Source organism: Mauremys reevesii, linkage group 19 (genome assembly GCF_016161935.1).
Source record: "Mauremys reevesii isolate NIE-2019 linkage group 19, ASM1616193v1, whole genome shotgun sequence".
Lineage (NCBI taxonomy): Eukaryota > Metazoa > Chordata > Testudines > Geoemydidae > Mauremys > Mauremys reevesii.
The window spans coordinates 12,693,774-12,706,459 of NC_052641.1; the positions used below are offsets into that span (position 1 = coordinate 12,693,774).

General features: G+C 45.6%; 1 protein-coding gene across 27 annotated transcripts in view; it reads left to right on the forward strand.

Annotated features, from left to right (window-relative positions):
• Positions 1-12,686, forward strand: part of LOC120386909 (collagen alpha-1(XXVII) chain B-like) — a 278,660-nt gene that overhangs the window by 127,632 nt on the left and 138,342 nt on the right. For 26 of the 27 annotated variants that reach the window (XM_039506933.1, XM_039506934.1, XM_039506924.1 and 23 more), the window contains 2 exons: positions 1,175-1,228; positions 2,475-2,519. In XM_039506933.1, the coding sequence (XP_039362867.1) occupies positions 1,175-1,228; positions 2,475-2,519 (99 nt within the window). The remainder of the gene's footprint in view (positions 1-1,174; positions 1,229-2,474; positions 2,520-12,686) is intronic. The other variant, XM_039506945.1, reaches the window with a different exon arrangement.

Sequence of the window (12,686 nt, forward strand, 5' to 3'; positions counted from 1 at the left end):
AAGCTATTGTGCATTAGCTATTAGGAAGCTTAATGCAGACACAGATCAGCATGCAAGGCCTGTGCAATTTCAGAATGGGACCATGGTGCTTGAGGGGAGGGCAAGGAGTCTGCTGAAAGGCTCATGGAGGTATTTGGCATGGTGGGCCTAGTATTTGTAAGTGATCTGGCTAGAATCTGCACCACAAGGTGCCCTATGGAGAGTGGGAGACAGGATCCAGTAGGAAGAGGAGGGAGCAGATGTTGATAAGTCAAAGAGGGTTCAGAGAAGAGCCATGGGAACGATTAAAGGATTAGAAAACTTGCCTTACAGTGATAGATGCAAGGAGCTCAGTCTGTTTACCTTAACAAGGAGAAGATTAAGGGTTGACTTAATTACAGTCTATAAAGCACCTACATGGAGGACAAACATTTAATAATGGGCTCTACAATCTAGCCGAGAAAGGTATAACGCGATCTCATGGCTGGAAGTGGAAGCTAGACAAATTCAGACAGGAAAGAAGGTGTAAATTTGAAATCATGAGAGTAATTAACCATTGGAACAATTTACCAAGGGTTGCAGTGGAGTCTCCATCACTGACAATTTTTAAATCAAGATTGGATGTTTTTCTAAAAGATCTGCTCTAGGCATGATTTAGGGGCAGTTTTGTGGCCTGTGTTACACAGGTGGCCAGACTAGATGATCACAAGGGGGTTCTGATCTTGGAATATATGAAGGGAAGGATGAGCTTCAGGGACTCTGTGGGAGAGGAGGAAAGGAGGACCAGGTATGAGGCTGACAGGAGGAGAAACAGAATGAGAAACCTTCGGGGGGACCAGGCCCTCCCATAGAGATTTCTGTTTGGCGTAGCATACAAATGACCGTGGTTGTAACTCTTGCTAACCTGAAACCCAGCTCCATTTCTCTCAGGTACAATCAGAGCCCAGCCCAGGTAAGGGTCCATCCAGCTGGCTTCCTGCACGGAGTCCTCATGATCCCTGGTGTGAGGGTATGTGCCCTTGGACTACATCGTGGAAGCCAGCACCATGCAGTCCATGGGCATATACACTTGCCTCAAGGTTTATTTCATCACGGCTGCCATAGACCAGCGCTGGAGGACGTTCTTCTGTTCAGGCAGGATGGAATAACTGCTGAAGGGAAATGTATTTGACTTCTTGTTTCTTCTTTCTCTTAGGGGTATATTGGTCTCCCAGGATTATTTGGGCTGCCAGGGCCTGATGGAGAACGAGTGAGTATTTTGTGAGGAAAACCCTGGCTTTCTGTCTCTAGAATATCCATCACCCAATTTCTTTGATACCTATTGCAACCTCTTCTGGACATGACTCTGTCGACTCCCTCACTTTGTGTGCTCTTAAAAGAACAGGCAAGAATGCCTAATACTGAGACAGAGAGATGGTTATCCTCTTCAGCATGCGCCTTTCCTTGTGTGGGAGATGGACCTTTGTGCAGTATGTTAATGAGCAGTTCAGGAAACTGGGTTCCAGGAAGGTGACCCGTTGCTATTCATAAAGTAGAGGGGAGTTTTTAAGTGGATTATATTTTCCATGGTTGACATGATTTTTTTTCCTTTGGTCCATCTCAATGGAAGAAAAGCAAATGCTTAAGCAAAAAATCCTTCCTTCAGCCTGGGACAAATGTTTTTCCAAATGAACTAGTGGATTTTGAGTGCCGAACTGGAAACGCCTTCAAGGAGCCTGATTCTCAGATGGCAGCTGCTTGTCCCTTTTTACAGTTGGGCTCCTTTCAGGTATCTCCAGATTGGCAAGTTAACGTTGAGGCATCCATTGTGACTGGTCACTTTGGAAAATCCCTGTCCCCTCACCCCATCTTTTCCCTTACAGCTTCCATACTTTCCAAACCGTTGATTCTGATCTGAAAGTGTGACCCAGGACCTTCCTTTCCTCTCTTCTCTTCTAACCCAAGCCCTTTTAAAAACAGTGCCCTTTCACCTCCTTGCTATCCACACAGTAAAGGGCCCACTCTTCCCCCCCACCCAAACCAGATCTCCTAAGGATGAAAATTGATTCTTATTTTCACGCCACCTGATTGGCAGATACAGACTCCAGAAACAAGAGAAGCCCTTGAGCGTGTGTGTGCTTGCATGGGAGGGACTCTAATGCTCCGGAGTGGCTGATTTAATGCTCATAGAACTAAATAAGAAACACAAACAGAAGCTCTCTAGTGAGTGTCTTGGCTGAAGCCTTCATTTGATTCCAGGCCAGTAGCTTAATTACTGCTAAGCACAGCCTTAGCCTGCTGCCCCTGGGTGTGGACTGTGCTTGTCTCTGCACTACGGGGAGGTTATAGTGAATGGGTTAAGGTTAATTCTCTTCCCACTCTCCCTTGCTCTCACAGCTGACTGCAAATAGCCAACATCTTGATTTCTCCACAATGCCACAGTTATTAGCCTGTTGTTTTTTTTGTTTGTTTTCCCATTCAGACCTATTTTTTTTTCTGTGTGTTTTTCCTTACAGGGTATCCCTGGAGTTCCTGGGAAGAGGGGCAAGATGGGTAGGCCGGTAAAGTTTTTCCTCGTCTATTATGCAGACTTAATTGAATGAAACTGGAAACATAATACTTCTTGCTGCCTGGTTCTTTTCTGTAACTTCTGGTGGGAGCTAAATGGGGAGATCAAAGATCTCCTGATACCTTTCCAGCTCTCTTGCTTGTACCCCCCTGTTCAGGCAATGCCATATACACAAGTGCATTTTGTATAGCAACAAATTGTGTCCATGAAGTTCTTTATGGAGTTAATCAGCGCCATTGTTTTATTGTTATGAAGGTATAATAGCTGTGGATGTAGGGGAAGTTTGAGATCTAGATGAGAGAGAGAAGAAATATTTTCAGGAGAGTAGATGAAGCCTAGAGTTGCAAGAAGGGTGTTCCAGGTGGCAGGCACGGCCTAGGACAAGGCTCTTGCACTACCACTGGCAATTGTGTAGCAGGGACAGTGGAGAAGAGTGCGAGGGAAGCAGAGATGGAAGAAAAGGTAAGACTCATGGGACTGTATCCTGAAATGAATGTGGAGCCAGATGAAGTTGTTTGAAAGCACAGGGACTGGGTGAGTTGGTGTAATGACTCTTCCCTGTATGTGAGAGAAAGCCGGCAGCTGTGTTCTGCCCAATCTGGAGAGCTGACGCTCGGGGAGTTCCATTAGCCCATTTGCTCCTGCTTTTGGCTGTGATCTGTCGTGCATCCCTTTGTACTGGATATGTTCCCACTTTCCCATATCTGCTCTCCAGCACCGTTATGCCATCACTTGGCTTATTCCCTTTTCTGCTCTCTCCTCTGCTTGTATTTGCCTTGCCAGGTCTGTTACGCTGTTGGCAGCTGTACACGTGGTGTCATTCTAGCCCTCTGACAGACAATCCATGAGCAGGCTTGGTCTTACATTCTTGTATTCAGGTGTTTCACCTAGTGTACGTTTCTGCTCTGTGCCCCTGTCACAGTCAAGCTGTCATGCTTCTTTGTAAATTGTCCCTTTACCCACATGCAGAAAAATCCACTGTTCCCCCTCCCTTGTCCTTGCATGCGAACATGTGCTTTCTAGGAGTCCCACGCCTACCACTGCTGCTGTTCTCACAATAAAAGCTATGCAAACATCCTGACAATTCGACATTCATCCCTGTTGACTGTTCATCTCTTGGAGGGGGGCAAGGGGTAGAAAAAAATTGCCAAATTTTCCTATAGTTTCGTAGAACCTTAGTTACATCAAAAACCACTATGATGAATAATTGCAAAGAATCGGTTGAAACTCTGACTCACTGACCAGAATAAAATAAACAAGGCAACTGTTGTTAGGTACAGGGATCTGGTCAGGGTTTCTGGGCTCTGATGTGTTTCCACATACAGTGTGCTGTACGCTCAACACATTCCAGCTGTTTGGGGTTGTGGGTTTTGGTTTTTTTTTGTTTTTTTTTTGTTTGGTGATCTTCCACACGGAAGTCTTTGCCTAATGGTCACTGTTACAAACACAGTGTTCCCTTGAGGGGAGCGGGATTCTCTCTCACAAATGCGTATGCACTTAAGCTGTGATTTTCAAAGGCCATAGGGGAGTTAGGTACTGAAGCCCCACTGAGCTGAGTACTCAATTCTTAGACTCCTGGTGAAACCTCCAGCCCCATTCCCTTGATGGGATATCGGGGATTTATCAGAAGTCTTGAACTTTCTGTTCTGTTTCAGTTCTAATGCTGCACCCTTTGCTGCAGGATCCCCAGGCCCAGATCCTCAAAAGCAGTTAGACCCCTGACTCCCATTTAAATCAGTGGGAGTTAGGTGCTTAAATTCATTGATTTCAATGGGAGTTAGGCACCTAAATAACCTCTCAGGCTCTGAGCCTGAGTACTTTCCAGGCTTGATAATGATTATCTACTTCATAGCATTGTGAGACACAGAGAGGTTAAATGACTTGCCCAAGGTTACTGGCAAATTGCTGGTAGAGCTGAGAATAGAACTCAGCCTATCTGACTGCCGCTCCAGTGCCTTATCTACTAGGCCATGCTGCCCTTCAGCATATCTGCACTGTCAGTGGGCCCACTTCAATTTTGTCCATTGCTTCCCTGGTCTGGTAGGTTCTCTGTAGCTGTGCTTGTACTGCTGTCTCTGTCTGTTGGGGTCGCTTGTCATTGCAGTACTGGACCTCTATAGATTAAGTGCTGGAAGTTTTTTATGTTACACTGTGAGCCTCCCAGGATGATGTAAGTGTGTAAAGATTAAAATAGACAAACTGGACATGAGTCAGGTTTTGAAATCGTTCCAGGGGAGTTGAGCTGCGCGGGGCTGTAAGGAACACAGTGAATCTGTCCTGAAAACAGCCATTCAGCTGACTCTTCCTCCTCCTACCGTGCATCAGAAACACACTAGATGAGTGTACTTCTAAAGTGTGTGGGCAGCAAGGAGTTCCCTAGCCCAGGAGAGGAGGGCTGGGGCATTGTGCAAGGAGCGTTACTATTAAAATGCCATGGACTAGGAAGACTGGAATAACACAACTCTGTGATGTCTCGAGGACGGCTGCCTTTTGCAGGGGCAGGCTGGAGCCTGGGAACCCAAGTGGCTGTTGTTAAACCTTCATCCTTGCCAATGCACTGACTAAGAGTGAGGGGGTTTTCTGGTGCTCAGATGGGCAGCTGGCCAAGAGGTGCTGGCAAGAGAGAGAAGGGGGTGAAATTGTAACTTTATTGGCCCAAGGGTGGAGTGCGCACGGTTCCAGATGCACAAAGGAAGTGGGGGCAGAGTAAGAGCTAAAAGGCTTTGGCTTTATCTTTGTATGAGCGAGGGGCAAGCTGGCCGAATTTATCTTCACAAGGGAGATGTCGTTGGTCAGGGTGGAGCAGGCAGCCTGTGTAATGTCTTTGCGTAGAGGAGTCTATGGCTCTCCGCCTTTCCCAGGGAGCTGGTAGGAATCTCTCGCTGTGTGGGATAGAGATGTCTCATCTTTGGAAGGAAGTTTGTGGGCTTTCAAGGAGAGTGAGAACAGTCTGAGGTTCTCTGATACCAAGAAAACAAAAGGAACACATGAGGCTCCACCTTCTATCAGGGAGATGTAGCGGCTCATGAGAGAGTTGGCTTTTAGATTACTTTACAGTAATCAGAGTGATTGTGACATGTGGACACTGTAGGAGTTCACTAAATATATCTCGAAACCCGTGCATGGCAGAGAACACTGAATTGCAGATCAAGCCCATTTAAGGGTACCAGTTTTGTATGAGTTTGGTATGATTTAGATCAGGACAATTTTAAATAATTGTAGCCTTGGTTCATATGGCATTGATGTCACTCGATGCTTGAAATTTTGCTGTTTAAATGCACGTGGCATTTGAAGTAAAAAATCACTTCAGGTGCAATTCCCAGCTCAAAACTCTGCAATAATTCACCCAGTTCACGATCTTTAACTCTTATTAATAATGCCTTCCTGAGTTACTCATCGCCTCTCTCACAATGTTTGTCACTGATTTGTGGCATTCACGTTCCTGTGGTGGGCTTGGACTTGGGTGTCCTTTATAAGCAAACAGTTTACATGAATGGGAGCTTTGCTTAACTGTGTATGTTCAGGTAGTCCAGTCCAGTAGGAGATAAGGAAACTAACAACCTTGAGATGGAAAAGACCTGTTGCCTTCTTCTGTCTGCCTTATTCCCTAGCAGTATTGTGGCTGCATATTTCCTTTCAGCATATCTAGTGGCCTGTTAGTTACAAGGTGTCTATCGCAAATGATGGAGCCTTCATCACCTCTCTTGAGGGACCATCCCACAGTCTAACAGGATCTTGGATTCTGCAGGGGATGGTGTTTCACTCATGAAGGGCACAAGCTGGGGTGTTTTTTTTTAACTTATTTATTTATTTTATTTTGACACAGATAACAGAGGGCAGGAAACAAATCCCCATGAAGGGATGGGTTAAACAAGTGTGCAAGTGAGTGTTACGGGAGAGATTTTTCTACTGACATCTCCGTTCCAAAAGGTTCCAAGTTCAGTTCGGAGAATTGCTGAACAGTTAATAGATTTGTCTGTAGTTTATTTTGATGTAGCCAAACGTTTGAGATGCTCTCTCACTCTGAGACCCTGTTGCAGTTGCTGTTCCTTGTTAGCATGGCAGATGTGCTAGGTGCTGTACAAATGTAATGAAAGAACAATTCCTGCTCCAAGGAGCTCACGTATGAAAAGACTCAATCAGTGGATGAGATAAATTATTGTGATTGGGAGGCCAAGATATGAGTAAAGTGAGCACATTGTCAGTACGGTAAACAGAGGTCTCAGCTCCCTATCTGCCTACCCATGCTCATCTGGTAATGTTTTGTAGAAGCTTTCCCCATCCCTATTATTTTCTTTGCTCGTCTGTAGCTTGTGTGTTTGGCAAGTGATAAGCAGCTGTGTTCTGCCAGCTGTTAACAGATTGCATGTTGGGAGAGTACTTGTAATCCAACGTGCCAGCTAACCTTCAAAGAGGGAGGCTTCTCAACAGTGCAGCCCCATCATCCCACTTACAAAACCTTTGGCAAGTTCCAGCGTGATGGCCGAAGTGCTGCTCCCAGCGGATAATTTGACAGGTGGCTTGGATTATACATGTAAAGAAAAAGGAATCAAATCAAATCTTCATGGTCTGTTAGACTGGTGCCATGTACCCTAAGGATGAGCATTGGTGGGAGCCTGTCAGCACAAGCTATGGGGAAACAGCACAATCTAGTGGCTGGGATACTGGACTGGAGTCAGGAGATGTGGGTTCTACTCCACGCTCTGACGTGTTGTGTGACCTTGGGTGGCTGAGTTTCCCTGTGTGTGAAATGGGGATAATTAGATCTCCTTTCCTTTGTAAAGTGCTTTAAGATCAATGGGTGGAAAATGCTACGTAGGTGCAAAGTATTATTATATTAAGATACAGTGCATACATACAAGCTGCCAGTTCTCTGGCAATCCCACAGAAGTGGCCTCAGGGTGCAACATTGTGGCAAGCTGCAGAATCCGGCATCCGTTTTGCATGAGCTGGCCGCAGTTTAGGCCTGCCTGCTGGCCAACTCTCTGCTTGTAACATGGTGCCCTTCTTGCCAGGGTGTTTTTCATGTCTGCTGTGTTTATAATTCAGTACAAAGAAAGTTCATATTTTAATTCTCTGCAGTAAGCATCATGGCACAGGGGATTTTTTTTCTCCCCGCCCCTTAGGTCAGGTGGAAGCAATGCGTCAACGGTGGGCCCAAGCATTCACCACTCCCTACTGACCACCTAATAACCGGTGCCATCTGCCTCTCTTCCTAAATGGAAAGATGGTGCTGTGTTTGACACACCAGATAATGAGAAGCAGGACATCTCAGGCTCTTTTTTGTTAGGAAGGGTTAGTTTTACAGCACAAGGTGGAGGAAAGTTGGCAAGTCTGAGTACTGAGTGGTGAACATACTTGGACACAGTCATGCCGAGTTACACAGTCTCTCCTGTTGCCCATACAAACAGTGGTGGGACACTTCTCACCGTGTGTCTGGAAGAGCAGGGAATGACTATGAAAATAAATATAATTCATCCCAGTGAAGACTAGGGCCTGAACCAACCTCTCTTCCCCACTTGGGTCCGTACTCATCTGCAGCCGGGTCCAAACACCACGGCTCTTCCCTGTCTTCAGAATGAGATCCATGCAAGCCCTAACTTTGGGAAGATTTGGATCCAGATTCTGTAGCTCAGGCCATCTGTGTTTTAGCAGCCTAATAAATCATGAGGCCATGAAGGGCCTGACACTGCAGCGGGAGACTCCATTCAGTGGAACTCCATTTGGGTGCAGGGAGTCTGCCCACGTGAAACTTCTTGCAGGATCCTAAGAACCTGCTGCTGCCCACGTTGAAATGAATGGGATTTTTGCCATTGACCTTACTGGCATCAGTATCAGGCCCAAAGCACTCACATATAAAGTGTGGGAACGTAATGGTTCCCATTGACCAACAAGGGTTTCAGCCCATGTATCGGTTCTATTATCCCATCGTTGCAATCTAGTTAGCAACAGAGACCCAGGAACGGAGCAGGGAGAAAAGACATCTTTAAAAAAACAACAAAAAAACCCAGACTTGACTCTAAAAAAATATTTTAGTTAAAAAATAATAAAGAAATGTTTTAAATACTTATGGGCTTAAGCTGTGCAGATTTCCAGCTGGCTGTAGAGTGTTTTATTATGTTGATCCAGCAGCTATTGCTTTCAAAATAAAAAGTGAGGGAAATGGAAACGTACTTTTTTTAAGAAATGCAAAAGCAGTTTGAGATCCCAAATGACAGAATAAGGTATATTCTAAACCCCCAAATCTTTGCTCATCAGCTCCTCCTCCTCCATTCACCTGCCAAGCCTCAAGTCTGGGGCTGGGTATTCACCCTAAAGAGTTGCTTAAATAGCTCAACCTTTGAACCACCATTTTTAGCCTCTCTCCATAATCTAGGAATTCATTTAAACACAGTCTGTCGTCCTCAGTCTTGGATCCTTTTCTCGCAGACAGCGACCAATTGAAGTCAATGGGACTCTGCACAGAGTGAGGGTCCATGGTCTGGTGGACACTTAAAACTTAGGTTGACCTAGATGTATCACTTAGGCTGTGAAAAATTTCATGCTATGTGTGATGTAGTTAGATCGACCGACCCCACTCTGCAGACGCAGCTAGGTCAACAGATGAGTTCGTTCATTGACTTAGCTATCACCTGTCGAGGGGGCAGATTTATTGCAGCCACAGGGGAAAAAAACTTCCATTGCTGTAGCAAGTGTTTACAGTAGGGTAGCTGCAACTGTGCTTCTGTAGCCCTTGTAGTGTAGACCTACACTATGCCTACAGGTAATTTTGCAGGATCGCAGCTATGATTTGTCCAGATAATGTGGGTAGTGAGAGGAGAAAAAGTGTTCTACACCTGACCCTAAACACGTGTGCCTTCACCCACTGAGAGCTCATCTACACTAGCCCTTTTTGGAGAAGTCTTGTACCATTCCAGCGGTACTAGCAGTGATGGTAACTGTAGTGTAGACCGGCTGTTGGTGTCCATCAGCAATTTTAACACCATGACATCTAGACCTCTTCAGAGCAGTGGTAAAACCAGTGGTGTCCTGTACTACTCTGAACTTGGGTGCGTTCAAGATCCAATGTCATGGCTCCACCCTGTCTTCAGAGTGGGCCAAGCTAAAACTGCCCAATCTGTGCAAGTCCAGACGTTGGGAAGGTTTGGATCTAGTCTCTGCAGCTCAGGCTGTCTCTGCTTTAAGCAGCCTAATAAATAGCAGTGTCACTAAGACCCTGATGCTGCAAGGCCTTTGGCTTTGGCAGACCCCCTGCTGACTTCAGTGGGGCTCCTTTTGGGTGATGGGGGGTCTGCCCATGTGGAACTTCTCGCAGGATTGGGGCTAGCTGCCATTGGTGCAATGCTGGAAGGCTTCCCCAAGAGGCTTAGTATGTAGACAGTTCCAGAAACGTATTCGCTAGGACATGGTTTCTGACCCCTATGTAATGTGTTTGATGCCAGTGGAAAGTTATGCTACAGCCTAGCTTGGCCTCCTTTTTGTGCTTTAGCTGCCTCTGTGGTTTAAACCGAGAGGACAGTGTCTCAGATCTGAGCCCCCGGTCCTAGCTAGCAAGCTATGAAGGATGACATGATTTTCAAATATTTTGTTCTGAATAAGTGTGATACAGCACCTAACACAGTGGGGCACCAGTCCCTTACCCTGGGTCTCCCAAGCCCAGCAGAGTCAGGCTGCTTCAGGAACTGGATACAGTAGGAGGCTCCCAGGGAACACAAAGGGGTTTCAGGAATTGGTGCCCATGATTTGTGCTGCTGGTCTTTCAGGAGCTGTTGTTGTCTGTTGGAGGTGTAAACTCTTTAATGTCATTTTGCTTGTTGGCCAAAGAAGTCTCTCTTTTAAAAGTAATTTCTTCTGTTACTGGTGGTAGCGCTTTAGATGGTTCAGACTGGACATATTTTCAAAAACTGAATTTACTTTTCACTGCTTCTCTGGTTTCTTTACTTTCTGCTTCTGCCTCAACTTGGACAGTAAAATTGGGCTGGTAATTGTCACTTCTCTCTGGGCCTGTTTCACCATCGTGAAACACTGGCATCAGCCTGGAGTGACACACTGGTCTCTTTCTAGTTAGTTTCACTTTCCAGTTTTAAAGATAATGTGTTTGGGTTTCCCATATCCATCTAGCTAGGTACTTACATGGCTTCTATCACTCTGATATCTGATGCCTCACAAGCATTTATTATGTATTCCCTGAACACCCCTGTGAGGGAGGAAAGAATTATTATGCCTATAATCTCTTTTAATTCATGGGGAACTGAGGCACTAAGAGATTAAGTGACTTACCCAAGATCATCTGGGGAGTTTCTGGTAGAACTGGGAACTCTGAACCCAGATCTCTTGAGTACCAGTCTGGTGCCTTCCTTCCTGCAGGTAAATGTTTACTCATTGATCAAACAAAAACCTGAACTGATTTAAATTTAATTTTTTTTTTAAAGTGAAAACATTCTTGCAAATTTAAAAGTTTTTTTCAAAAATGTAAAATTTGGGTCTACATTACTCGACAATGTTCCTTAAGGAGAAAACAGCATAATTTGAATACCTTGGTTAGTAACTGATTAGGATGCTTGGAAGAGAAGTTGCAGAGGAATATAAGGTAATTAAGGTCTCTCTGTAGTGCCCATCATCCTAAGGTCTAAGCTGTCGATCAGGGCACCAACAAAATGAAAAAAGTTCTGTGCAGCAAAGCATGGATCAGAAGGAGTGAAGAATCAGAGGCCGGAACTGCAAAGAAGCCCAAGTGAATGTCAATGGGATTTCAGTCCTCCAGTCTAGGGGCTTGATCCAAACCCTATTTAAGTCGATGGGAGTCTTCCAACAGCTCCCATGTGTCTCAGAGGTGGAGGTCTGTCTAGGTACATAAGAGGATGATGTGAATTCTTTGTGAGAGAGAGCATGACACATGGAAGAGTAAGGTTATGCATCCATCTCGCAATTGCTGTCTCTGAGGAGCAAAGGGGCAGAATTGTAGCAGTACTGCCTGTCAGTTCTAGGGGTCCAGGAAGGAGATAATGGTTTGGGTGAGAGGAAGTTGTTATGGGTCTAGATCTGGAAGGAGTACAGGTGAAAGCTCTTGTCCTTCCTGAAGAGTCAAAATCATGGATGAACGTAGCTGGGAAGCCAGGAGACTGTACAGTGTTAAGGGTCCATGTGAGGTGACTTCTCTTAGCTCTTATGCCTCTAAAAACTGCAGCTGATACCCGACTGCCCCATGCTCACCTGTAGAGAGGCCCATGTCTGTTCTGTTCACAAAGGATGTTGTCAGAGACCAACACTGCCAGCATAACTTCCATTTATTTATTTTATTATCCCACTTTTTCTATGCACGCCTTCCCCTTCTTTTTGTTTAAAATGTTTGACTTACAAACTCCATCCTTTAGGGAGACTTGCTGGGCAACGGCTCACCTGGCTGAAGCCAACTGGCAAACGTAGCTTTTTGCAGACAAGGCTGGAGGGCTGGGTGCTTTGGGCAGCTTTACCTTCAGCCAACAGGAAAATAAAATCCTATTTTTGGAGAAGGATTCTATCGGCCTGAAGACCTGCCAGGATTCTTTGAAGCAGCAGCTGCCAGATTGCCTCCCTTACTCCAGCAGAGAAGGAGTTTTAAACAAAATCAGATGTTCTCTCTCTCTCTGAAAAAGTCTAGGGGAGGTGTAAATTCAAGGCATCTTACCATTCTCCTCTATTTCTTGAGGATCATTGATCTCAGTGATGAGGCTGGGTGCTCTATCTGTCTTCCTAGAGCCCCTCTGATAACCATAGCAAGAAGGCCTGGTTGCTCCTTGTGTCTCTTTAAGCAGTGAAAGGAGAGCACCTGGTCTTGAGCACCATTTTAACAGACACTGTGATATAAACAGGGAAAGGGGAAAATAGTGTTTGTGTCCATCCGTCTGTCTGATCCTGACCATCCTCACCAGAATTCTCATTAAGCCTGGCGCACGAGGCTATGCCTTTTGCAGAGAGGAAGGCTAATCTGATCCAGTGGTTATCCTAGGATATTGAAGACCTGGGCTCCATTCCCAGTGGTGCCACAGCCTTCCTGGGTGGCCTGGTGCAAATCATTTACCCTCTTGGTGGCTCAGTTACTTCTCTGTAAAATGAAGAGAATAGCAGGGCCCAGCCTCACCAGGGTGTTATGTGAGCTGCTCACACATGAGCACCATGT